This window comes from Scomber scombrus, chromosome 10, assembly GCF_963691925.1.
Source record: "Scomber scombrus chromosome 10, fScoSco1.1, whole genome shotgun sequence".
Lineage (NCBI taxonomy): Eukaryota > Metazoa > Chordata > Actinopteri > Scombriformes > Scombridae > Scomber > Scomber scombrus.
Window position 1 is genome coordinate 21,420,537 of NC_084979.1, and position 26,389 is coordinate 21,446,925.

Below are 26,389 nucleotides of genomic sequence, written 5' to 3' on the forward strand. Positions count from 1 at the left end.
CTCCAAGGATCAGTCTGTGAAAATAACACAGTTAGTTAATACACTCACCTCTCAGCTTTTGAACTGAAGCTGTGACAGTGTGAAATTCTTTCTCGGATCATAACATTTCTTGGATCGCACTGGTATTCAGCTAATGTGTGTCAATTCTGCTTTGTAGCTCCAAATTTCCATTAAGAAACATTTCCTTTTTGGCCTAAAGCTCATCCAGCTTTCAAAGTATTTCATAGGTACGCTCAAATCCACATAAAGCTTTACATGCCCCCAGCTGTATTTTGCTGTTAAGTGCCCTCTGTGCCCTCAGCATTGTTGATGTCAGTAATAAACACAGTGGGAGGGCTTCAGATGGTCTCCGCCACTGTTTTAAATAGATAAACTCTTATCTCCTTAAAGCAGACGTATTTCCCTCATGCGAAATGCGCCAGAACTGCGCCATGCAGTGTTATTGGTGCGATCCTCACACTGACTTTGGGGGTGTGAATATTCAGAGTTTAATAACACGCCAGTTACACAACAGACACCTTGAGGTCAGGAGAACTTTTTAAATCCTGTAGCTCAAATGTAACGCTGGATTAGATAAGTGAATATATAATAAGATTTTAAGGATGACTGACATCACAAGAAGTAACTTCCAAGTTGGTGTGACTCTAAAAGGTTTGTACTCTTCTTTTTTTCAATTAATGGGGATTTGACTTTCACTTCATCATTAAGCTATATCTGTATACTTCTTAAATACAGCTTAAAGCGTCAGAGGAATATTTCATTTTGTTCACCTCTTAGATGTATTGGCTTTTGGCATTACCAAAATATTCTGGAGGTGTTAATCTTGTCCTAATACACAGCTTTATTTGCAACATCTTATGAATTAAGAATACTCCAATTTCTGAGTGCTGCACTGTGAGCTCCTTAAGCATCCTCACTGTTTCGTAAAAGTGCTTTCTCAATATTGTGCAAACTGTAATTTACAGTGCAAATAGGAAATAATCTCTTCCTGATCCTGCAGGATGCTCTCCAGTTCAGGATTAACTGTCTTCCTACTCTTGGCTGCATCAAGTGTGCATGCCTTTGGTCTGCAAGCCAACTGCAGCTCTCTCAACCTCGTGGAGCTGCCTCAACTGCCCCCAAACACCACAGAGCTCCAAGTACAGGACAATCGGCTCACCTCAGTATCTTCAGGCCTGTTTGACAGACTGGTTGATCTTAAAAAGGTCTCCCTATCTGGCAACCCCTTCCATTGTGACTGCAGGATCCAATACCTGAGGAACTGGTTGCTGAAGAACAGGGCTATTGTTTCTCAGGAGCCAAGATGTGCCAGTCCAAGCTCTGTGGCTCAGAAAGCCATCACTGAACTTAGTGATGACTATTTCTCTTCCTGTGTCCCGACAAGCTGCACTGGTGGGATTTATAACATTGTGATGGGATTAATGTTATGCTGCCTCATTTTTCTGCTTCTGTGGACCCTGACACTGGCCAGAAAATCCACCTTCATTCTATTCATAAATAAGAAACATTCAAGATTCACGGTTGACTCTTTGCACTCCTTGAAGCCCAAACACAGGCGGAGGCTTCCAACTGACCTGTCAGAGGTCAGTGTAGACCCTGATGAACTGACTTGGACTGATGATCTAGAAAGACCACTTATGAGCATGGACTTACTGCCACAAGTACTGGATGTGTTGCACACGAAGCACAATATAAAGATAAAGGCCTTCTGAGGGAACTCACTACTCACTACTACAGATGTTGTTTTTAATGCTAAACTGCCAGAAATAGAACTAGGTAACTGCATTGTTTTCTTCCAGTGCAACCTAATTTAATATTGAGGCATAAAGTGGACAAGATAAAGTAATGTGAAATTTTTTGGCTTAATTCATTGTAAATGTCTTCATACTCATCAGTCTACACAGACTGTTTGCAGGAATCTAAATGAGGGCTTTCATGGGAGTGATGAAAATGTGATAAAATGTGGCCCATTTAAATAAAATACACAACGTTTTGCAATGATTCCTTATATTTTCTTGATTTAAGGTTATTACAATGAGTGAAGTACTACACATGGTCAAATATAGGGCGGTAAAAGCTTTTGATTGGCATCGTATCTAAATAAAAGTCAAGTTATCTTTAGCTTCTGGAATTCAAATTTTAAAGCACACATTTCTACATTATGATTAACATGCCATGGCAGGACAATATGGAAACATTTAACAAAGATGAAAGCCTTCACAAATACTGGTCAACGGTCTCACAACAAGACAAAATGCAGACAGACGGTACTATAAGAGGACAATATTGCACATCAAACAGCTGTTTATACAGTATTAGTATTACTCTCATATTCATGCATAGATTTTCCAGGATAAATGGGTAAACAAATGACTAAAAATGCAATAATAAAAAGTCACCTCGAGAATAAAGGTTAAAATGTTATTTGAATATGTTTCATAAAAACACTGGTAAATTCTTGTAATAAATATAGGATGATTTCAGGATTTTTAATAATCTAAAACATTACTATCATCTAAAAAAATACTTAGCAGGGTCAAATAAGGCCGTTATTACACTTTTCCTTAATGAAAAACAGGTTAACTATCACCAAAAACAATATAAAAGATCGGTTGACAGTAACAGTTACATGATTGTTGAATTTCTCTAAAATATGTCTCAATTTTTTAAAGTTTAGAAGAAGATTCATATTTTGTCAATACCCTGTTAGGTGCACTCCACAGTGTTAGGCTCCTACTCTATTGGGGCCTCCATGACCACACAAACCTATTCGCTCAAAACTCTACTGAGGCACAAACTTCTCCTGCTCAAAGATTAGGTCGACAGCTTCTGCCACATCCTGCACAATGTGGCCTGGCTCCACCAGCGCAGGGTCAAATCTGAAGTCCCGGTGCCCATGGAACACAGTCTCTTTGATGCAGTGGCTGGAATCAGACGGCACCTCTGCTGTGGGGTTGTAAACTCCCGTGCAGACTAGGACAGACTTGCAGGAGGTAGCAGAGGGCAGGGCTAGCTCACTCTCCCTCAGGTTGTCGATCTCCTCCTCCTGGGACACTGCAGCGGTGGACCCTGTGGTGGCCACCATCTTAGCAACGGCTTTGGGGTTCTTTCTAGCAACTCTCTCCTCCAGGTAGCGGTTGTATAGATTGGCGCCATAGATGTCAGTCATAAGGTTATCCCTAAGAACGCAGAAGGGAAGAAATTATTCAATACCTCAGGCAGTATGCACAAAGCTAGTCTAGATAGATAGCAAGAATGTATTTCCTGCTTCTCCTTTCTACTCCAACAATTAAAAGAGCAATTAAAACAATTACAGAGTGCTGCCACACCAACACAGCACAGCTGTATGAGTAAAACAGCAACAATTATGATAAAAAGGTAAAGTGAAATATGCACTTTCTTAAAAGAAGGTATAATATGTTCATATGTTTCTGCAGGCAGTTGTTAGTTATGCGTTCTCATGTTTGATTCATTCATGTTAAACAAGTTTAAAAATGAGAGAAAATACATCTTCAAAAGGTTTATGTGAATAAAGGAGTGACGAGGTTAACATGTTAGCCTGCAGTACTTGTTCCTGCTCTCCTGCTCATTCTGATCAGAATTAAGTCTTATTACTTCCCTAATATATTCTATAGTGTGCAATATTTTTGGAAGCTTTGTCTTACCCTATAGCATAAAGGGAAGTGATGGGAAGTTTCCACTGGTTCTGCATGGCCTGGCTTCTGATGAGGTACTCCGCAAAATGGTAGGTCAGCTCGCTGGGTTTTCCAATTAGAGCCTCATACTTTACGTCTTTACCAGTTATCTTCTTATAAATGTTCTCCAAGCACACAAGAAACGTCCCATGGCCAAACCTGAGACAAAATGACATAGCATTAGACAGAGAAATGCACTGGCAGCTTTGCAGACTCCGCTTTTCAAAAATGTTCAGTGACAGCAATGAATTTCAAAGGTTACCGTGGAGAATGCGCCTCGGCCATCCACATGAGGTCCATATTGCAAGCCAGCAGGGGGAGGTGAGGCATCTTTTGGGTTAGGTGAACACTACTGAGGTTACCATTGGTCAACAAAATGTCAATAATCAGCTGCAGGTTTGTCTCCCATCGAATTGGCTCCCCGAACAGAACCACAGCTGTGTGTGGAAGTATATGTACAAAACATGTATCTCTTAGAATTCAGACATCTGAAAAACTATTGAGATATAAAAAGAGGCACATGTACTTACCTTCAACTTTAGGAAGGTTGGCAATAGGATTGGACTGAAATGAAAAGTGGGAAATTTAACATGTGCTCTTGTATATGACTTAAGATGTTTGGTATTTCTTGAATCATTTTCTGGATTTTTTACACAAGACTTCAATATCTCACCGGCAGTTTTGGTCTCCTGTTGTGATCCACCATGTCCAGCAATGGAAACGATTCCCTCAGCATATCAATACTGACAACGCTCTTAAAGCCGACACTAAAGACAGAGTGATAAGGAGCAGTGAGGAGCATTACACAAGTCCAAAGTCAAATGGATCACAAACATGACAAAAATTGAACAAAAACAAGATTCCAGGATACTTTTTAGCAATTTCCAGGACTGGTCCCTGTCCCGAAACCAGCACACACTTGTCATGAAACTTCTTAAACATCCTCAGTGGACTATGGGACATGATGACTTGATCTTGTGTGATCTAGAAATAGACGAAATGTTAGGAGGGGTTAATAGTAGAGGTGTTAAGGGACGTCACGTTAATTGGTCTACAAGCTTCTGCAGTTTGACAACTCACAGGTACTCCCAGGATATGAGAGAGCTGGTCTGCTTTTGTTTGTCTGAGGCAGTTCCCTGCATTTGTGACAAAAACAACCGGCACCACAAATTGTCCCTGAGAGTCGACCAACTTCTCAAATGCCTTCTTTGCTGCAGGGATTGGCATCCTTCCCCGGACAAGCACGCCATCAATGTCGAACAACAGCCCAAAGCTTGGCTGTGGCTGTAGGAGAAAGGGCAAGAAAAAGCTTTATCGCCGAGCAAGAAAATCAAATAGTAGATGTGGAGAAAAAATATGCAACACAACATGGATGAAATGCATTGTCAAAATAATCAAAAAGTGGGGGTGAAAGGGTGAATTAATAATGTCAAATATCTACTGAGCTTTTATGTGGCTGATGATGTAAGATAAGCCAACACAAGAATGTGTGCACACGATCAAGCTTCGTTTTTAAAGGAAAATTACAATCAAAACTCAAAGGATCATTGTCATGTGAAATGGCTTTAATCTTGTGTTATGTGAAATGTTATTGTTTCCACACACAATAATGTATGTCTGACAGATTAGGGACAGGGCTGACTGTACGTTATGACATATGGAACCATTTTTATTTTGGCCACAGAAAGCAACAGATCAGAGTGTACACAGAGGATCTATAGTGGTGACACAGCAGTACGTAGGGGTATACATTGGTAGCATATTACAAATCACTTTACAGGCTATGAAAAAAAAAAGGTCTGTTTGTGGGATTTTCTCGGTGTTTTTCTGTAAGTGGGGCTTAAGGAAACAAACTGAGAACACAGTGCATCATCGATTGTTTTTCTCATGAGGGGAAGAAAAAAAAACACAGCAAGCTACATCTGTTGTCTCTGATGTCAGATCCCCTCTTGTTTCATCCCTGCCAGCCAGCGCATCCACATCTGAGAAAGTTGCATGCAACATTGTATGCAACGTCGATTTGGTACATAAAACCCCCCACCCAAAAAAAAAACTTTAAAAAAAACTAACACAACGACAAAGTCTCGCCATGTCAACAACGTATTGTTTGACTGAGCCAAGGCGCAGAGACCCGCTCCAACCGTACCTTGCTATTAGACTCAGTTCCGCAAAAGCCGCACCGAGAACCGACAATCCCAGCTTTGCGTCTGGCTTGACGGTTGCTCAGGGTGTGCAGGCCCCGGTAAAACGTCAGGAGTCCCCTCATCTCCTTTATTTATCACCGGGTTCAAAAAAGAGAAAAACGGACCCGCATTTAAAGCATGAGCCGGCTCGCTCTGGCCGCGCTGGCTGCTACTCGCTCGAGCTTGTCTTTTTTTCTTCTTCGGGGTTTTTTTTTCTCCACAATAATTTGACTGGGCGAGACCCGGTGACGACATAGGAGAAGTAGGAGGGTCTCTTGCTGCATCGCTGCTGCATCTGCACCGCAACCCCCGCTGCCATTTTAGACACCGAGGTGGAGCTTACAATGTCTTTGCACACACTAAACACCATCATAGATTACAGGACGGTGCTGCAGCAAACACACCGACCCCCATGTGCACCACAGAAACAGATCTACACCCTCTCTAAATCAGCGCAGCTTATGTGAATTTCATGGCGTGTAACTTAATTGCAGCGAAGCACATCACCGAGCAGTCAGGCTAAATTCTCCATTTTACTTTCCCTTTCGGATCACCAGTTTGCTTCAGTGATGACATGCTGTAGCCAGCCCGCATGCCCTAGATGTGCTCAAGGGTGGCTAAATCTGCTGCAGGGAACCCAGAAGGAATTTGACGAGAGAAATCTGACCCTTTTAGTTAAGAGACAGCAGTGTTCCCCTTTCCAGTTATAACCAACATGCTGCGCAAATAAAAGCCCCCCCTCCTTCTTTAGAAAACCTGCATAGGAAAAAAAAAAAGTGTGGTTGCACAAAGATAATGGATGTACAAATGTGGTTGAATGTAGGGGTTTAATGCTGCAGATGCTTTGCCAAGGCACTGTAACAAAAGGGCAGGAAGGACAAAAATGTTTGTGGGACAAGGAAAGTGAAGTCTACTTTGTAAACTACTCACCAGCTGAACAGATTCAATGTTTATCAGACACAGTATCTTGCATTTGGGCTTCTTTTAAGCTTCAAATTATGTGTTGAACTTATTTTAAAAGGATGGGCACATCAATTTAAATGTAACAAAAACCACCTGCAAAGGAAAAAGTCTAAAACAAAACATTCAAACTTCAGTATATCAATATGAAATCAGACAATATCCTCCCCGTGCTCCTCCAGCTTTATTGATAGTTTAAAATTACACTTCTATTTTCTAGGACTTCAGTTGCACTTTCCTTCCGACTTAAAAACTGAGTACAAGCAAATGGTATTTATACAGTAGTCTAAGTGATATTGTACAAAAATAACATTTTGATTTCTGTGAAAACATTTTTCATTCCCAAATAACTCCTAATTCTGCTGTTCTGACAACTGTTCTTGATGTTAAATTTTGCCAAGGTAATAATAAAAAAATGAACAAAAAAAAAATTCCAAAGCCATTTAAAAGAAATGTCTACCTTGGGCTACAGAGTGATATTTAAATTGTAAACAGATTTCTATAAAAGAACTTGTTTCTTTTAATACCTCCAAAAATTTTTATATCATAGCAATATAACATGTGGTTTGTTATCGCCCGCTTAGCTGCTTGTAGGGCTGAAATGCATCATGTTATGAACTGTTTCCATGTCATACTCTCTTGGCCAACTCATATCCCACTAAAACAAACCAAAATAACCATACATGGAAGTTCGGTTTCCATTTACTCCCTTCTTTTCTCATTTTACTGAGACTCACTTCCACAAGCTCAGAGGTCCTATAGATTCCCATATGTTTAGTCCCATTTATTCCATCTCTGATCACCAGTGGCTTGGAAAGGGGGGTTCTTTAACAAAGCATTATACATAACACCGCTACCAAACTAAAACATTTTTGTATTGAATGCAGAAAGATATTTTTTCAACCCCTTTCATTGTATTACATGTCGAGAGGCTCACTGGCCTGGGACTAGCCTCTGTTAGCCAACCTTTGGCCAGTGAAGAGGATTCAGAGAAAATAATACAACCAACCATCAATCTGAAAAAAGGAGGGGCAACAGAGGGCACTGATTATGCGGTGGCTTCAATGGTGCACTCTTTTGCCAGGTGGCCCGCCTTTCCGCAGTTGTAGCAGTTAGTCTCGCTGGCTTTACTGCAATGCACAGCAACGTGACCAATCTCACCACACCTGGAGAGGAAAAAACATAAAACAAACGTAGGTTAGTTTGTTCAGTGAGAGTTTTTAACAGTCGCCAAGAATTTTCTTTACACAGTATGTCTGACATTAAACAGGATGAGAAGTCAACACCCACCTGTAACATTTCACCTTATCGCAGAGTTTCTGGATGTGGCCAAACCCACCGCAGGAGTAGCACTTCTGCTCGTTGGCATGATCACAGTCGCGAGCCATGTGACCAGCTTTGCCACAGGTGTAGCACAGCTGCTCCCTCTCCTTTTTGGGCTCCTTGCAATCCCGGGAAATGTGGCCACTCCTGTGGCAGTTGTAGCACGCTGCACAGAAAAAAAGGAAAACATTTTTCATTTCAAAAGATTATCAATTATTAATAATCTTACATGATCATACTGTAATAAACTGAGTATCATGGACATAATGTCATAATTACTTCTGCAGTCAAATTGTAAGCAAACATTTCCCACCAACTAACTCATGCTCTAATTGAAGAAACAGAACTGCAATACATACCATCCTCAGTTTGGTCACAGTCCCTGGCCATATGTCCTTGGTCTCCGCACCGATAGCAGAACAGCTCTGTAATGACAAGGATAGATTAGTACGCAAAGATGAAAATAAGACAACAAGATTATAATGCAAATGTTTTTGATAAATGTAATCAATTGAATGTTTCATGAGGGGTGCTGTGCCCGCCTATGACCCAAAATACAGCTATGCAGAACAAATGTAAAGGACCGTAAATACATTTGTTTAAATAATTAAAATAAATAAGGGTAATATAAAATATATAAAAATAAGGATAAAATGTAACCCATGTCTTTTAAAATAATTGTTCTATGCTGGGTGCGGCCTGAATAGTAGATAGTACCCTTGCCTCGTCCCCGACCCCTTCCACGTCCACGTGCACCGCCAGCATTGGGGCAATGCTTGATCCAATGCCCCGAGCGGCCACATCCAAAACACTCACTGTTGCTGCTCATCTCCATGACCTAAAACGAAACAAAAACAAAAACCCACAACATATATTAGTACACATTAGTGTTTAAAATAAATCACCCTATGCTCTCATTAAAAAGCATTTTAACTGTCCATCTGACCGAGCTTTCACACCAAACACTCAGAGGATGGCGACTCTTTTCAGTGGAGAATATAGATATATTCTTGGCGTGCACCACCTTGATTTTCCTCTAGGTCTCGTGCTGACTAAACTCAGCTTTGACTCTCTCGCATGCTCTTTCTGGAAAACAAAGCAAAACGTTTATTTTTGCCAATTTTGTGTGACTCAGTTCTGTAACTGTTCATTATGATCACACGTTACTAAAAAGACCTTGATGTCAACTCATTGTTTTAATATTCTAAATTCTGGCTCAACTTAAGCTTAGTAAGCAGCCTCTGGTCAAATGATTAAGCTGCTCTGTATAATGTTAACACCTATAAGCATTAACGCACCATATTATTTGTGTCACTAATAGCTAAATCTCTTCAGACTACTACAAGCACACTAGCTGACATAGTGTGCTTTTAGCTGGTGACCTACAACATAAATATGCTATTTATCATGTTCGGTGTGAAAGCCCCTGATGCAGCTGTTTACATCAGTTTCATAATGTGCTGCAACCAGTGTACACATGGTGTTAAAAAAAGGCACCATATCAACACGAATGACGTGATTAAACACCTGTAATCAAATACCATTCCTGTGCAGAATTTTTAAAATCAGGGTGTCACTTTTCTTTTACGTACAATCAGAGAAAGATTACAATGATTTTTTCTTTACACAATTCTTAATTTGTGTGTCAAATATCAGTAGTGCACAAGTCAATCTAGTATAATACTACCGGGGGAGGGAATCTAATCTACGATCACACAAAAGAGCTAAAAAAAAATTGCAATGCGTAATCTATAATCATTGGCCAGTCTACTACTAACTACTAAGCTAACTTACACGATTTCCTCAGTGGAATCATGTTGTGATCGCCACTGGCCAAACTTCAGATTGCTGACGGTGCTAAAGACATCAAGTCAGGGAGAATGTGAGTTAATGAGTAATTTAAGCTCCTCACAGAAAGTACCCAGAGGACGACGCCTGGGGAGAAAACGAGGCAGCTCGATTGAAATGATTTCTTTGTGTTAAGACTGCAAAGGCCAACTTGTTGCTCACAGTTCTTGTGATGGTCACCTAAATACCCGTTGGGGCCTCAACTTGTAGCTTATATAATAGTGTTCCCCTGACTTGTTACTGAAATACTCCAGTCGCCACGTGTGTGTGCTCGTTTCCACCGGAGTAATGAAACACAAACGCTGCAAAGGTCCTGTACAACTTCCACGTGAATGCAACATAGGCGTAACACGCCGCTGACTGCCACAGAAATGGCAATGAAAGCATGTCGTGGTTTGTATGCTAAGTCGGAGCTAGCTCCAGAGGGCAGGCACATCGCAGCGTGTGTCGTTAACTCAACATCTGCTGAAATAGCAAAGACCCGACGTCTGAACAAGGCGATCCAGATACCTCGACTCGTTAAAAAATACACCAGCAAAGCATTTACCCTTAAAGCAATCCACCTATTCACTTTGATTCCGCTTTTGTTTTCGCGCTTTCAAAGAAAACAGCAGCAAAAAGCCTAAAGGTTGCAGCTACACTAGCGTCGGCCTAGTCACGTTGATTTTTCTTGCGTACTCGCGAGACACTGCTAGCACATCACCTCACGATCCCGACCAAGAAGCACAGTTCAGTCGACGATTGAGCTTCTTTCACCAGTAAGATCACGCATACCCGACACTAATAACGATAAACGTCAACTAGCAGTGGTTTCTAGCGGGTATTCAAGAGATTTTACCATAAAAACAAGATTTCCCGCGCGGGACGCACAAACCAAAGTCGTTGTGCAGGGCTAACATTAGCAGGCCAGACTCAGCTCCCGACGCTCCGTTACTGAGACCAAACCAAAAGCAGCGCGTCCTAACAAAAGAAACCCACCAAACGTGCAATTTTTTCCCACATTCTCAATTCTTACACATTACCGCGTCAAAGTTTACAGACATTCAACATCCACTGTTTAAATTGATTAGAAATATTGTTTTATTGCTTACCTCGCTGGCTGGCTATCTAGCTATGTCAGTGTTTACGCCTCCTTCTTTGCGCTACATGCGGTGTGAGCAGGAGTTTCCTGAATTGTCATTCACAGTATCCAGTACAAAACCTGCACTCTCATTGGCTGGATGCTCTGCCCTCAACCAATCAAACGCGAGGATGTCTGGACACCGCCTCTGGGAATCATCCAATCATGGACGCAGAATGAGTCTGTTTTTCCCTAAATCGACTGACCTTATTTAACCCACTTCGTTTTTAACATTAACAACGTATTTAAATTATAAACAATGTGGTTTATTATAGCCGTAATAATGTGTAGATTTATTATATTTTACTATAAGTAGGCCATCACCAGTCTGGAAAGCACCGCATGAAGAAAATGTGCATGGTTTCCAAAAATTAAGAAAAAACAGAAAAAGATGTAGCCTATAATCCGACTGTTATTCACATTTTAACAAGAAACTTTAAATGTTTTGATGTGATCATTATTTGTTGTTGGCCTCCCTCAAGGTACTAAAAGTCATTGGAAAATTGCTTGAGATAAATCTACATTAGATAAATATAAAGTAGGTTTCTGTGAGCAATATCAAGAGTCTTCTGATATGATGTGAGCAACATCAATGTGAGCAATAGCCTATCAAGAGCCTACTGATATGATGTTGTGTGCTAAAGTTAAACAGTGACTTCTTTTATCTCATCATCAACCCCTTCCAGCCAACTTCTCAGACACATCTGCATATTTCTTTTAATTGAATCAATGTCAGTACCTAAGACATGTCTCAGAGGCAGGCGTAGCAGGCGTTTATAGAATCAGATCAATAACCTGTATAGAAATGTTTGTATCTGGTCCTCCATAAATGCTATCACTATTACTGTTAAAGGCAGATGAACATTTATTTACATATGTTCAAGGTAAAAAAGTGAAGTTGTAGTGTGTTGAAAAACAGACTTTATCAAAAGCAACCCAGCAGCATCATAGTTATCAAGTATTGTTTTCAATTATTAGTTCAAAATCACTGATAACGCTGAAAAGATTTTTATGATGCAACTAACAATTATTTTCATGATCAGTTAGTCTGATGATTATTTTCTCGATTAGTCCATTAACCGCTAAGGCTATAAATGTTTAAAAAATGGCACAATGAGGCCATGATGGTGTCTTTTAATCGCTTGTTTCGTCAGTTTAGAGTCTACATTTATAAGATCGTCAATAACCTATCATATGTGACGAGGAAAAATTCTTCACATCACAATCTTCACATTTAAGAAGCTGAAACCATTCGATGTTTGTCGTTTTTGCTTGAAAAATGACTGAAATGATGAACTCATTATCAAAACAGTTGCAGTTGGAGTCATTTTCAGATGAATAAATCAATACAAGATGTAAACTTAACTCACTGTAAAGTAATTTCAAAGCCCTTTTCACCTGGTCAATAGCCACACAATGGTAATCGGCTACTCAGTTTGTCTCTGAATGCCCATGTTAAAATAATACTAAAAAATCTCTGACAACTTTAAACCAGATTCTGAAAATCACTGAAACTGGAGTTGGATTAAGAGTGCAAATAGGCCTAAAAACATGCAATAATCAAAACAGTCAGGCAATGATCTGTATGTGTTTCACAGCCTGAGACCCTGCTTGTTTAACAAGTCCTGATTGCATCATATTTTAAAGACAAGAGGACTGATAGACGCAGCAATCCAATGAACCACGGGGGCTGCAAGCATCTCAGCTAACTGGCCTGAGTGCTCAGTCAGATCAATAAGTGGGAAAGATGCATTCATCCCAGTCTTAAGGTGGATTTGACTGTAAAGCTCTGAGATAGCGATTGCTGTTTCCTGTGGTTTTCATTCTGCAGCTCACAACCTTTAACACATACTTAAATAAAAAATATAATAATCTGTGGTGCATAATGTTGTATAGATTAAGAGATATCCACTGTAATATTTCATGCTGACTGAAATACAGTGATGCTGTTGGATGTAGGGTGGAGTACCTTAAAACACTCCACAATGACAAAGCCCTGCCCTCTGCTTCACAGAAACAGTATTTGCTATTTCTTTTATTTGTGGAGGTGGAATATCTGCGATTAAATGCCATTTTTAGAGATGTAGAGGAAATTGTAAAGTTAGCTGGGTAGAATGAAAGTAAAATTAGCTGCACCATCAGGAATATAACATGGGTTTTGTAATTTAGAGATACTGTCTACTGCTGCTTTATTTGTGTGCCGAACCCATCAAGACTTATTGACCAGGATGTTCACGAGGCTGTTTTATTCTCAGATGGTTTCAACTCCAGCTTGCCAATAGGACCTATGAGCCATCTGTGATTAGGGGACCTACCTCAAGGGACCCGGTCTGGGATACTACAGAGATGGTGAACACATGGTGAGTGTGGAAGATATAATTTTACAACGGCCAGTTTGGCATAGAATATGTTCTAGTCTGAAGCTGTGTTCTTTTTAATCTTGTTTTAACATCTGAAAAAATTAGAATCCACTGTCAACTAAAAAAAATGGCACAAAAAACAATCTTGACCCTTAACTCCAGGTGGAACTTTTTCTCGCTATAGTCTACAAACCAAACAAGCTGACTCTTCATTGTCTTTTTGATCAGAGATATGTCAAATGTAACAGGACTGTCATGAATTGCAGGCAGGTTCCAAAATGAAAAAAAATCCAAAGTGTTGCATTGCCCTCAAACCACCAGACGATGGTGCAGTTGAGTTAATAAAGGAGGAAGCCTACTCCTTTACCCCAAACCGGTAGTGGGCCTATATTTTCCTTTTCAAAAGATACAATAGCAACAAATATTATATAATATAACGAATGTATATTTACTTATTATTAACTATATTGATGCTTCATATACATATCAGCCTTTATGTATGTATGTATGAGCTCTTTGGACTGCAATCCAAAAGGCATACGGGGCCTGTACATTTATATGAGGAAAATAATCATATATTGAGAAGCAAACTTTTACAAAATCTAGTGTAGCTTTTTTGTAAGAGTCAAAAAACAGTATTACCGGAGTGGGAGGGCTTAAATTAGTGCTTCTAGTTGCGCAGTGTGACTGATGCTTGCAACTCTTGTTATGACTGCAAGGTCCTGTTTCAATCACTGGCGTCAGACGGACGCACGGCACCAACTCAAACCTTTTCACCTTCTCCTGAACAACGTAAATATTGATTGAAGAGCGAAGCATTAACAAGCAACTTCTGGGGGTCGGCATTTGCTCCACTTGGACTTGGAGAGTATCTCTCGTCGTATCACTTTGAGGGTCCGACGGATTTTTTTCCCCCTTTTTTTCGCTTTTACCACGACTGGGATATGAAACTTTTCCTCTCTTATTTTAGGTGACTCGTCAAAAAGACCCGCCTGTGACCTTCACGTCTTACATTATTGCTACTTTCGCCGGATGCAAAGACAATTTGATACAATTTCAGAGTGTTAAGCAACTTCGACTTTTTCCTCCTTTTCTTTGAATGCGTTGCAAATATGATGATGTCACCGACGCCACTTTTTCCTGAAGTTATGGCGGAGCACAACTTTTCTAACTTCTCTTGGTAAGCATATACAGGCTATAGGCTCTTAGCATTGCTACTCTGGGAATTATGCTTTAAAATGTAAAGTTAAACATGTTTAACCGCTTCTCCGTGAAGCACATGACCAAGAAATGCATCGTTTGAACAAGTGAAATTTGAATGGGGGGTTGAATAGAGCTGTTGCAGGGAAGTTTAGTCAACGTTATAGGTCGCTTCGAAAGGGGCCTAACTTACAGGCAATTTCACAGTAGTCTAATAACTCGAACTGCCAGGCCTTGTTAAAACACACGTAGCAACTAGCCTCTGATATTTGTGCAAACAGTGCACGCATGTCAGTAGTCGCCTTATCTTATTTGTCTTTTTGTAAGAATTTAACTGGGGCTCTGTTGAACGCGTTTAAAAAAAGAAAAAAAGTCAGTTCAATCTAACTCCCAAATAATGCTAATACTTTGAGCCAAGTCTCAGAAACTCTTCATGTGGATGCAAAAAAAAAGAGAGAGGGAGAGAAAAAAAAGCTCGCCGCGGGTTTGTAAATGTGGCCGTGTTATGTAGACTGACCTGTTATGTAGGACAGATCTAAGCAGTATGGGAGTAAAGTCTAATTATTCTGGACTCCACATTCTTTGTGTTGATACCCTTCTTTGGATGGATCACAGCACTTGTTTTGAACACAATTCCTGCAGCATGGTGGGGAGGCTGTTAAGATCCACAGTCCTCCCATGTTCCTGCCTTTTTTCTTTCTTTTTGGTTGCTGTAGTGAAGTAGTACAGGTGGTAATGTCTTGCTGTAACATTAACTGAAAAGTAAATCACCACTTTTAGTTTTAATCAGGTCTTCTGTAGGAGACCCACCAGAGACAAGCAGGAGTTTTGCAGGCTGAAAGTAAAGACAGGGAATCAGTTAAACTTATATTTGTGTGTATATATAGCGCCCTGTCGTTTGTACTGAAAACAAAGCAGAAGAGGGAACATATTTGTTTGTGATTGGCAGGTCCAACTTGATTTGTAACAAAAGTTTGTTTTCCCTACAGGTGACTACCTACTTGACAAATGACTTTATTTTTCTAGAAGTACAGGTGTTTTTAATTTAAGTAAAATAAAAATGACACTTTATTGCTCCAAAACTCAGTAATTACTTTTACAGTTTGATTTATTCTAGGGTTGAGACGAGAGGTCAATAATCACATAAAACCACAAATCAGTTCAGAATGTACATGTTCATTTGAGGTTTCCTGTCTCCTGTAACACACAAAACCTCGCCACTTTGATCTAACCCTCGTCATCATATGAGGGGGTTGCACTCGGGCAGATTTAAATTTAGAGATTACATCAAACAGGTTCTCAATGCCGCAACCTAAATCTATCCTTGTTTTTCTACTTTTTTTCCCCCCCGGCAGTGAAAACGTGTCACCATTTGTAACTGACATGCATTTAAGACAACTGCAGGCTTTAAAGTCACTTTTCAAAATTACTGGGATGAGTCTTTGATATTCCATAGGTAGAGTTTAAATGGTTATATTTGTAAGCTCAAAAAGATTGATGCACCAATGGACTTAATTACTTTTCTCATAATGAGAAAAATCTTTAAATTTTCAGGTTAGCCTGATATACTTCGACGCTGAGTCAGCACAACACCACTATACTCGTTAAGAAGAAAGATAACTAATGTAATATGAAGTGAGAAGTCACTTGGCGATTTGAGCTTTCAAGCATTCAGAGTATTTATACTGTTTGTGTGTGTGCTTTGTTTTTGTTTTTTCCAGACCATTGAGAGCACTTGGCTTTACTAATGGAGCACCTCCAGGGAGCGTGGAAGACCCTGAGCAACGGCTTCGGAATGAAGGACTCTGCGTTCGAGGGCCCGTGCCTTTCACCAACCATGGTCCAGGGCTTTCACTGCCAGCGTCGCTCCTCAGATGACAGCAAGATGCCTGACTCCAAGACTAGCAGCACTATCCGCGTCTACCTCCCAAACCAGCAACGCACTGTGGTGAGTTGATGGCATACTGGTGCCTCTGAGAATTCCCAACCTTAGATTTCCGGACTTTAGCTAAGACTTCAGAAATACTGCTCTGGCATACGGTTAGCTAAACTCATATGAAACTGCTGACATCCTTGCAGGCAAGTGAGGAATTAATACTGCAATAAGTATTTTTTGTCCCTCAGGTAAATGTTCGACCAGGTATGACTCTGTACAGCTGCCTGATTAAAGCCTTGAAGGTGAGAGGTCTGCAGCCTCAGTGCTGCGCTGTCTTCAGGCTGCATCCAGGACAGAGGAGGTGAGTTCAGGACAGTTATAGCTTTAAAACTGGGGAAATAAGATCAGAGATTGTATACATCATTCTTACCTGCGTGCATTCATGTCTTTTTAATTAAAGACTTTCATTCATTTTTGTAACAGTAAAAAATTACGGATGGATTGGAATACTGACTCCACCTCACTGATTGGCGAAGAGCTGCTGGTGGAGGTTTTAGATCACGTTCCCTTGACAACGCATAATTTTGTGAGTACCTTAAGTATTTTCTGTATCTTCACACTCACATAAGTGTTACTGCTACAGAAATAAATGCATGTTTCTCTGTCATTTTGCAGGTTCGGAAGACATATCTGAAACTAGCATTCTGTGATATTTGCCAGAAGTTCCTTTTGAATGGTTTCCGTTGCCAAACTTGCGGCTACAAATTCCATGAGCATTGTAGCACCAAAGTGCCCACGATGTGTGTGGACTGGAGCAATATCAGACAACTCCTGTAAGTGTCTTCACCATAAAATGGCAGCCAAACCAAGAATTGCCTTTGATAACGGTCTGTACATGTCCTTTTAAATATGATTGGGAACGAGACAATAACTGAATGCATGCCATCCTACATCCATTAAATTAAAATTTCATCTAATCAAATCTTTGCAAGATTCTCAGTGCATCATGTTCTTTGTGTTAGGATGAAATAGGTAAAACAGGTTCTGCTGATACTACCCCTGATTAGGTCTCAGCTGGTATACGTAGCTTTGCATACTAGAACTGAGAATAGAGGGTTATTAGTTTTATTTTGCATGCAGGCTGTAGGACTGGCAGTAAGCATTCAAAGATCCGTATCATTGACATTGAAGAGATAAGCCGTTTTACCTGACAACCATTGCAGTCTTAAGCAGTCATCTGTGGTGTGATTAAGCACTCACACTCTCTCTTTCTTTCTCTCTGTCTTCAGGTTGTGTCCAACACCTGGTGAGAGTGGTGCCCCGTCACTGCCCCCGCTGACATCTCGGCGAATGAGAGAATCCCTAACACGGTTTCCAAGGTAAGGTTAGGTTTTATGCTTGATCTGTCTAAGACACACCCTTCTATTTTATATTAGGGAGTCGTCTTCACACTTTAACACATGAGTGTGCTTTTTAAAAACATAACACATACATACTACAAAGTACAAACTACATCCATACTGTAGTTTTGCTAGGGTGGAGAAATTGCTTCCTTTTTTTCAAATTTATAGAGGGCCTGCAGTCTTGGATGGCAGCATATTTTTGTCATTTTAAGATGAAGTATTTTTCCATAGTGAAGCTTTTTTAAGTATTTGATGGTGTCACCCATTATAGTGTCTCTCCATGCATCAATCATAGGACTACATTTATGTCTGGGTATTGTAAAGGGAGCTAATGATAAGAGTGCTACTTAGCCATAACTACTATCATTTTTCTGGTATTTGTAATGCTTGACTGCAACACAGTTGTATTTCTGTTCAAATTTGTAAAGAACCTGAATCTTAATTGAATTAAATCCTGTTTTTAATGACGTCCTCAGCTTTATGAGGGCTTACCAGTCCAAGAGCTGATGTAACGAGAGGCGTGAAAAGGGCCTGTTGTTTCAGGAGCACTTAAAATTGTTAAAAAGCATTCACTGAGCTGCCAAATTAGCACTCACAAAGTATCAAGTTGTTCAAATACTGTTTTGAAACATAGGTTAGTGTTGCCAAAAGGGGGGATTGTTCTCAACTCTATGGTCGTAAGTGTGATAATGTAATGTGGTCTATTTGTATACATTCAGCTTTTCCAATGTTCCCATTTTCACCAGACATTACAGCACTAATTATGTAGGTGGGGCTGTGCAATGTATCAATATTCTATCCATATTGTGATTTAAGTCTGTATATCATAATATTGTGATATTACATAAGTGTTGTCTTTCCTGGTTTTAAAGTCTGCATTACAGTAAAGTGATGTCATTTTCTGAACTTAACAGGCTGTTCTAGCTGTTTGTTTGCCATTACTCACTACGTCATAATATCCACATTACTGTTGATTATTTTGATCAAAAATCTCATTGTGTAAACAATTTGTGAAAGCACCAATAGTCATCTCTACAGTATTGTCGCAATATTGAGGTATTGGGGGTGGGGGGATTATGATATATGACCATATTTGTCCATATCGCTCAACCCTAACAAGAGCTGTACCAGGATCTTTGACCTAAATTCATAGCTGAAGTCCATTCGATGTATATCATTAGGCTCTGTGCTTGTTTTTATATGTTTTGACTTGTTTGAATTCAAGTTTGTGCTTCTAAAAGTGAACAACTCAAGTTAGACCAACATCTGAGTTGTTTGGAGATTAACGTATTTGGCTGGTGAGCTTTGTACTCTTTAACTGAGCCAACACTGATCTTGGCAAACATCACAAGCAAAATGCCTCCACAGTGTCAAGTTAGCCAAGAAAGGGATAAGGGGAAAGCCACAATAAAATGTACCAATTACTACTTCCTCACAACGTTATTTTTCAGTTTTACTTTGTTTTTTTTGTTATTGTTTTTTTTTTTTTTTTTAATCCGTAAAGTATGCTCCGTGTTGACTGTATTTGCGTGGAAGCAATGTGATGATGGCACAACATAAACAGATGATGCTTGGTGAAAGAACAATGACAGAAATGAAACCAGAAAGCCCCTGCTCCAACTACCACCACACCCACTGCACTCCATTTTTAAAGAAGTTACAGATTTCATTGTCATGTTAAATGTCAGTGGTGTTTTGTCATTTTGCAGCAGTGGCACAAGACACAAACAATAGCTCCCCAGTCTTAACTATCTGATCCTTGTTCGTCCTCCCAGCTCAGCCCACCGATATTCCACCCCTCATGCCTTCAACTACACCACGCCCTACCCACCCACAGTCGGCGGTCTCTCCCAGAGGCAACGCTCCACTTCCACACCCAACGTCCACATGGTTAGCACTACCCTGCCTGTAGACTGCAGCATGATTGAGGTAACTACACACCATATGGGCCTCCTGGGTTCTCCTGTATGTTCAGGCAGCTACTCTTAAAATATCTCCTGCCTGAGAGCGATCTTGCCCTCCTACGTGCATCTCAGGCATTCCAACTATCTTCGTCTTGCTCTTTTCTGCCTCTTATCTACCTCTCACCTGGACAGGGTTCAGCCTGTTTTGTGTAATTCCCCTGATGGCATCTTATGTTAGTGGTTTAAAATATGCGACACTTGACTTCCCCTTGTTCAGTTCTAATTTCTGCTTTTTCACCTCCACTGATCTTTCATAATCAGCTCATCAGTTTTGCATGCTCTGTAGAACATTTCCCTTCTATTTTCTCCAGGTAGAAACCTGGGCATCACTCTTGTCATCATTCCTTCCTCACTTTCCTTTACTTTGTCCCTTTCCCACCTCTCTTCACTGGCCTGTTGTATTGTACCCTGCTGGGGAGTAGCTAGACTGCCTGAATACCTCCCCCAGCTCCTGGTGCCATAGATTCTGGCTGAAGAGGAAAGTAGGTATTGTGCACTTCTCCCAGTCTTTTGTTGAGGCCTCATCTGAGAGTCCAGACAAGGTTAGAAAGCAGAGTTTATGTGTGTCAGTCTGAATGGCATGACTTGCAAACAGGCTATGTGCATTTAAATCTTAGTATTAAAGTCAAACCATGAGTGGCAGCATAGCATGATTTTCACCATTTGAAGAAGCTGACAGAATTTTGTCTTTTCTTGTCTTTCTAGGATGCGATGCGTGATCATGACTCGGGTAGGTACCTGCTGTGCATTTCTTTAGAACCTTGTTATGTACTTTTTTGTGCTGCATCACACTTATTTCCTTCACCCTCACCACTCATCAGAAACAGAGAGGTGTTCCATTTCAAACCTTTCTTTCTAAATTTGACTGCCTAGAGATCCACCTCTCCTTCCACAATGGAAAATTTGATCACAGTATTTGATATTGAGGTCTACACATAGGAATAATGCAAAGTAATAGAGGTTGGTAATGCATAACTCTACAGATCTTTGTTATCAATCTTTATACTATTTGTCCATTCTACTCACAACTTCTGTTAATGTGTACATGAAATGTGACTTTTATTTTACCATTGTTTATCATAGCTCCTTTTTTGGAGGGTGAGTCTCATATAAGGGGAAGCTTGAAGGGGGAAATTGGGACATAGTCAAAATCAGTGTCACTTTATTGTTCAATATTCACCATATAGTCCTCTTTATAGTGTGTTTACCATTTTGTAGTGTTGTCTGAATGTCTAGTGAGAATAAATGTACCCCATTTCGTGGCACCGTAAAATGTGTTTTACAATCAACGGACACTCTTCCATATTGATTCCCTCTCTTCTCTTGCCCACCTTCTGTGCCTAAAGGGGGGAGTTCCCCTAACCAGAGCCCCACAGGCTGGTCACAGTCCAAAGCCCCTGCACCTGCCCAGCGAGAGAGGGCCCCGTCCTTCAACACTCAGGAGAAAAATAAAATAGTAAGTTCCATGTTGTGTTGTGTCTTATATCTGTCTTATCTTATCATGTATATTGTAAAAACAAAGTACTTCGAGACACCTTGCAATCTACCTTACATAACACTAGCTTATGTTTAGTTTGTGTGTCTCACATCAGTTGCACCTCTTTGATTTGTTTTCATCCAGAGGCCTCGGGACAAGCGGGACTCTAGCTACTACTGGGAGATCGAGGCCAGTGAGGTTTATCTGAACTCCTGCATCGGTTCAGGCTCCTTTGGAACTGTATACAAAGGGAAATGGCATGGTAGGAATGCATTTCAGACAGGGCAGGGCACTTTCAGGTGTAACTACTTACACTTTCTATTTTCCACTTGTCAGTAAGCACCTTGCATAACTTTTCATAGAAGCTGACCGACCGTGACTTTCATGCATCAAGTGTAGCTGAGCTTGATATATTTGTTGTAGGTGATGTAGCAGTGAAGATTTTAAAGGTGACTGACCCCACACCAGAGCAGTTCCAGGCGTTCAGAAATGAAGTGGCTGTCCTGAGGTAAGAAATGCATGATCAACATGTATATGGTGTCATCTCACAACTTGTTTTTGCTGTCAAACAGCTGGGTTTTCATCTGTTTTGAAAGTTTCAAACTGTTGAATTCATGGTGAATCATCTTGATGCTAACTTTTATCTTATCTCTGTTGTGTTGATTTCCTCTTCCCCTCTTCCTCTGGTCACAGGAAGACACGACATGTCAACATCCTGTTGTTCATGGGCTACATGACGAAGGACAACCTGGCAATTGTGACCCAGTGGTGTGACGGCAGCAGCCTATACAAACATATTCATGTCCTGGAGACAAACCTAAAGATGATCCAGCTCATAGACATTGCTAGGCAGACCGCTCAGGGCATGGAGTAAGTCCTAAAGACAGGCATTTATCTGATAAACCAAACTAAAAAAAGAATCAAACATCATCAGATTTTTCTCCTCATTTTTAGCTATCTGCATGCAAAGAACATCATTCATCGTGACATGAAGTCCAACAGTATCCTTTTCTAACAGCCGTTACAGTGTGTGTACTTTGTGTGAAAGATAAAGGCACTCAATGCACTATAATCGCTTCCTCAGGTCTTAGTTGTAATTTCTTGACAGCAGTGTAGACATCTTCTTGCATGAAGGGCTAACAGTGAAAATTGGGGACTTTGGTCTTGCTACGGTCAAGGCCAGGTGGAGTGGCTCACATCAGGTGGAGCAGCCTTCTGGATCCATTCTCTGGATGGTCAGTAACACAGCTTTAATTTCAGTTTCAATACAGTTTTCAATACAGCAACAAGACAAATTCATTGTAAAAATGTGGTTTCTTTCGTCCAAAGGCACCTGAGGTTATTCGGATGCAGGATAACAATCCTTACAGCTTCCAGTCTGATGTCTATTCCTATGGAATTGTTCTCTTTGAGCTCATGACGGGAGAGCTCCCATACTCCCAGATAGCAAACAGAGATCAGGTAAAATCACATCATTAAGTCATGCCATATGTTAGCTGACAACAGTTTAGTGTTACAGCAAGAGCTGCAACTATTTAGACCATGAACTGATTGGTCGATCAACAGAAAATTAATCATTAACTATTTTGATTATCCATTAATCATTTTGAGTATTATTAAGCGAAATGATCTGGTTACAGCTTCTTAAATGTGAACAATTCTGGTTTCTTTGTTATTCTTTGTTTTGGGCACTGTTGATCTGGACATTTAGGCTGTATATTGGGCTTTGGGAAATTGTGATTTTTCACTATATTCTGATATATTCAAGACCAATCGACTAATGATTATTCAAGGAAATAATTGACAGATTAATCAACAATGAAAATAATCCTTAGTTACAAGCCCTGAGTGTTTATTTCTGGCAAAATCATTTTCAAATACCCTAGTTCTGACACGTGTCAGAGCTCTGGTCCTCATCTGGGTCCCTGTGTCAGGCTGCAAGCTCAGGCCAGAAGGTGGTGGAAAGACGCTGGCTGTCTGAAGGGGGTTGTGGTGCTGGCCTAAGGCCCACCATGGAACAGAGGCGGGCGTCCTGGAGCCATTGGCCTAATTTTAGAATCAGTAACACAACCCTGGATGAGTGTGAAAAAAGGGGTGCATGGGTGTGTGTCTGTGGTTTTATGTCCCCTCACAGTCCACAAGACCTGGCCTGGAATCGTGTCTGGCTTCTTGTTCAGTTTAGTTTACTGTGTCTGTATTCAAATTAGGGACGTGTACAAAGTGTGCCCATATGCACTGTTGTACCCCTATTCTCCTTGATACTGTAGAATGACTTTGTACTCAGCTGACCTGGCAAGTACATAGAGTACTCCTATCATCCTTTATCTCTGCAGCATCATGCCTTCACAATAGCTCCAGTGTTTTGGATGCCTGTCACCTTAGACTCACTGGCCATATTTATACAGTATCTCTGAGGTGGACTGCTGATTTAGAATTGATCAGGTGTCTCCTACTGTCACACTAACTTGGATCAGTACTTCAAGTCCTGAATATTTTCAGTGATACAATGTCTCATTTTGTCTTTGACCTCCCCTCTTAGATTATCTTTATGGTTGGAAGGTGCTATTTGTCCCCTGACCTCAGTAAACTCTACAAGAACTGCCCCAAAGCCATGAAAAGGTTGGTTGCAGACTGCATCAAGAAGACCAAGGACGAGAGACCGCTCTTCCCACAGGTCAGCTATTATCTATGTAATTGCAGACTTCAAGCTGAAGAGTGTTTTGTTAAACAAAATTAACTTTTCTTCTCTTTTACACATTTTTTTTTAGATCTTGTCCTCCATTGAGCTTCTCCAGCATGCCCTCCCTAAGATAAACCGCAGTGCCTCAGAACCGTCCCTGCACAGAGCCTCGCACACTGAGGATATCAATGCCTGTACTCTGACCTCCACCAGACTGCCTGTGTTTTAGAGGCTCAGACAGCACTACCCCCCCCTTCCTCTCCTTACACTACACCTCCTCTTCAAAATATATCCAAAATAGTCCAAACGCTCAATATGCTCAAATTCTCCACATACAAAAACACAATATAGACCTACAGGTGCAGATGCAAACATATTTAAACCCATGCCAACTGATATATTATGTAAGGAAAAGAGGAGAGAGAGAAGTGCATCTGAGATTAATTATGGAATGGATGGAGAGATGATGCATTGCAATAGGATGTATACATGAAGAGGGTGGCATAAGATACTCATTGAGGTGGTGCCTTGCCTGTCACTGCGCGTATTAAGAAGTATGCAGAGGCTCCATGGTGGCAATGCATTTGGTAAATTTGTAAATATATGCACGCACACCTACCTAAGACAACGATAAATGGACATTGAAGGAAGCTCAAGAGAAAGACATGTGTCTTTGTTAACTTGGGCTCTGTGATGTGAAGCACAAACCCTTCTATCTGGCCGCTCTGGTTTCTGATGAAGAGGACCTTTTTAAAGCTTACCTGCCTTAAGAGGAAACAAAGCCTGGACTATGATCCCGCACAATTTCACCTCCTCTTGATATCACAAACCAAGCAGTTGGATGTAGTCCATTTAGTTGCACAGTAGTAGTTGATTTTTGCATTGTCTTAAATGATAATGGAGTAGATATGGGAAATTGTCTTTTTGTTGTTGTTGTTGTCTTTATTTTTTGGGTCATGTTGGAGGAAGTATTGCCTGTCAGACAGTGAGCATGTGTGATGATGGAACTCCTTTGAATTTGCACATTCTAGCAAAAGCAATGGTTATGTTTCAACAGTCTACACAGCAGCTTCATAGCGCTGAGTAAACTGATATGAGTAAACTGATCTGACTCCCACACATTCTTATCAGTCCTTACATGGGTTGGTTATCATGAGCTGGACATTTGGCGGTTGTCTTAAATATTTAAAATGATTTGGAAACTAATTTGTATTTGTTATGTCTCTTACTGGAGGTTAAACGTTTTATTGTAAACTTGGTGAGAAAGTTGTCTATTCAATATTTTAATAAAATTAAGTTAAATTTCTTTGCCAAAGTAGAGTGTATTTGTCATTTTTCTTCATATTGAGTAAGTACATGTCGTGTTGATAACATAGATCACTTGTACTTCATTTTAAAAGCAGCAGTGAAAGCAGGTGAGATGCGCAGCTGACATCGGATTATTCTACCTGTCTTCTTGTTCGCTAACAGTAAAATCCCACACATGTGCAAGACTTTGTGGCAGGGTGTAATGTTTGCTGTAGCAGTGGCAACGTGGTGTAACCTCACAGAGGATCCAGTCCAGACACGCCACCAGGGGATTCCACCATTGGCTGATGCCACTGTGCGCTGTATAGTCACTGGCAAGCTCAGTGGAACAACAATCATTCAGCAAGGGAGGGACGTGGTGGAAAGAGAGGACAGTTATATTTTGTTTTAGTGTAAACATCCAACGTGTAGTTCCTGCTAGGCAGGACCACTTGATTTAGTTCAGTCGCAAGTACAAATTTATAGTAAATATGGGAATGTTTGCTATGATCTAAATATGGGAATACGTGTTTATTTTTTATGTTTTATAGCCCTTTGAATTGAGCCCAAGACAAGGAACTTTTCTGAGGTCTTTATCTCATTTGAATCACATGATTCTAAAAGCCTCATCATAAGCAGAGTAAAATAGGCCTGATGTCAGCAAAAGTGGTGCTGCACAATTAGACCAAAGCCAGCCACTGACCGCTAGTCGTTTTGCTATGTATGTGTTTATCTGTTCTATTTCTGCATTCTGACAAGCCACACAGACTGGACAAAATGAAGACAACAAAGTCCAAATGTCCTACATCCCTCCCTGGCTGACAACAGCGCCATCTAGTGGGTGTGTCACCCTGTTTCATATTCCTGCATAACAGCAAATTTTAACACTAAAAATAATGTTGTTATTGCTCTACCATAATTACTGAGGACTTGCAGAAAGAACTGGGAGAGGACTGGAGCATATAAATCCCTCCAGACAATCAAAGAGTCAAAGAGAAGGAAACATTTTTTCT

The 26,389-nt window shown here is 40.5% G+C and overlaps 4 protein-coding genes across 6 annotated transcripts; 2 read left to right on the plus strand and 2 right to left on the minus strand.

The window, feature by feature from the left end:
• The first annotated feature begins 522 nt into the window (after positions 1-522).
• gp9 (glycoprotein IX platelet) lies at positions 523-1,937 on the plus strand. The gene is made up of 2 exons (XM_062426521.1): positions 523-651; positions 1,001-1,937. The coding sequence occupies exon 2, from the start codon at positions 1,002-1,004 to the stop codon at positions 1,710-1,712; it is 711 nt and encodes a 236-aa protein (XP_062282505.1). The 5' UTR covers positions 523-651; position 1,001; the 3' UTR covers positions 1,713-1,937.
• A 60-nt stretch (positions 1,938-1,997) lies between these two features.
• Positions 1,998-6,083, minus strand: LOC133987496 (haloacid dehalogenase-like hydrolase domain-containing 5). The gene is made up of 8 exons (XM_062426886.1): positions 5,842-6,083; positions 4,776-4,979; positions 4,567-4,679; positions 4,369-4,462; positions 4,226-4,259; positions 3,958-4,132; positions 3,666-3,854; positions 1,998-3,179 (listed from the first exon to the last, which is right to left on the minus strand). The coding sequence occupies exons 1-8, from the start codon at positions 5,959-5,961 to the stop codon at positions 2,783-2,785; spliced, it is 1,326 nt and encodes a 441-aa protein (XP_062282870.1). The 5' UTR covers positions 5,962-6,083; the 3' UTR covers positions 1,998-2,782.
• Positions 6,084-6,979: 896 nt separating this feature from the next.
• cnbpa (CCHC-type zinc finger, nucleic acid binding protein a) lies at positions 6,980-11,178 on the minus strand. 2 transcript variants are annotated; one of them, XM_062426888.1, is made up of 5 exons: positions 11,101-11,178; positions 8,885-8,999; positions 8,521-8,586; positions 8,129-8,327; positions 6,980-8,004 (listed from the first exon to the last, which is right to left on the minus strand). In XM_062426888.1, the coding sequence occupies exons 2-5, from the start codon at positions 8,994-8,996 to the stop codon at positions 7,887-7,889; spliced, it is 495 nt and encodes a 164-aa protein (XP_062282872.1). In that variant the 5' UTR covers positions 8,997-8,999; positions 11,101-11,178; the 3' UTR covers positions 6,980-7,886. The 2 variants fall into 2 exon arrangements, with proteins under 2 accessions (XP_062282872.1, XP_062282871.1); XM_062426887.1 differs by having other exon boundaries at positions 8,879-8,999.
• Positions 11,179-14,192: 3,014 nt separating this feature from the next.
• Positions 14,193-25,404, plus strand: raf1a (Raf-1 proto-oncogene, serine/threonine kinase a). 2 transcript variants are annotated; one of them, XM_062428041.1, is made up of 17 exons: positions 14,193-14,669; positions 16,411-16,637; positions 16,814-16,926; positions 17,049-17,151; positions 17,241-17,398; positions 17,855-17,944; positions 19,744-19,897; positions 20,638-20,662; positions 21,279-21,388; positions 21,554-21,671; positions 21,833-21,917; positions 22,103-22,279; positions 22,364-22,410; positions 22,526-22,644; positions 22,739-22,870; positions 23,949-24,083; positions 24,178-25,404. In XM_062428041.1, the coding sequence occupies exons 2-17, from the start codon at positions 16,437-16,439 to the stop codon at positions 24,316-24,318; spliced, it is 1,908 nt and encodes a 635-aa protein (XP_062284025.1). In that variant the 5' UTR covers positions 14,193-14,669; positions 16,411-16,436; the 3' UTR covers positions 24,319-25,404. The 2 variants fall into 2 exon arrangements, with proteins under 2 accessions (XP_062284025.1, XP_062284027.1); XM_062428043.1 differs by lacking the exon at positions 14,193-14,669 and adding an exon at positions 20,355-20,474 and having other exon boundaries at positions 16,422-16,637.
• The last annotated feature ends 985 nt before the right edge of the window (positions 25,405-26,389 follow it).

What these genes read in the sequence shown, in the direction of transcription:
- raf1a (XM_062428043.1), top strand. Translation starts at nt 16,437, where the DNA reads ATGGAGCACCTCCAGGGAGCGTGGAAGACCCTGAGCAACGGCTTCGGA. An exon ending in CAAACCAGCAACGCACTGTG is followed by an intron (nt 16,638 to 16,813) that starts GTGAGTTGATGG and finishes TTTGTCCCTCAG; the next exon opens with GTAAATGTTCGACCAGGTAT. An exon ending in CTGGATCCATTCTCTGGATG is followed by an intron (nt 22,645 to 22,738) that starts GTCAGTAACACA and finishes TTTCGTCCAAAG; the next exon opens with GCACCTGAGGTTATTCGGAT.
- cnbpa (XM_062426887.1), bottom strand. Translation starts at nt 8,996, where the DNA reads ATGGAGATGAGCAGCAACAGTGAGTGTTTTGGATGTGGCCGCTCGGGG. An exon ending in GGGTCGGGGACGAGGCAAGG is followed by an intron (nt 8,587 to 8,878) that starts GTACTATCTACT and finishes TTGTCATTACAG; the next exon opens with AGCTGTTCTGCTATCGGTGC. An exon ending in GATAAGGTGAAATGTTACAG is followed by an intron (nt 8,005 to 8,128) that starts GTGGGTGTTGAC and finishes TTTCCTCTCCAG; the next exon opens with GTGTGGTGAGATTGGTCACG.
- gp9 (XM_062426521.1), top strand. Translation starts at nt 1,002, where the DNA reads ATGCTCTCCAGTTCAGGATTAACTGTCTTCCTACTCTTGGCTGCATCA.
- LOC133987496 (XM_062426886.1), bottom strand. Translation starts at nt 5,961, where the DNA reads ATGAGGGGACTCCTGACGTTTTACCGGGGCCTGCACACCCTGAGCAAC. An exon ending in CTCATATCCTGGGAGTACCT is followed by an intron (nt 4,680 to 4,775) that starts GTGAGTTGTCAA and finishes GTCTATTTCTAG; the next exon opens with ATCACACAAGATCAAGTCAT. An exon ending in GCCGAGGCGCATTCTCCACG is followed by an intron (nt 3,855 to 3,957) that starts GTAACCTTTGAA and finishes ATTTTGTCTCAG; the next exon opens with GTTTGGCCATGGGACGTTTC.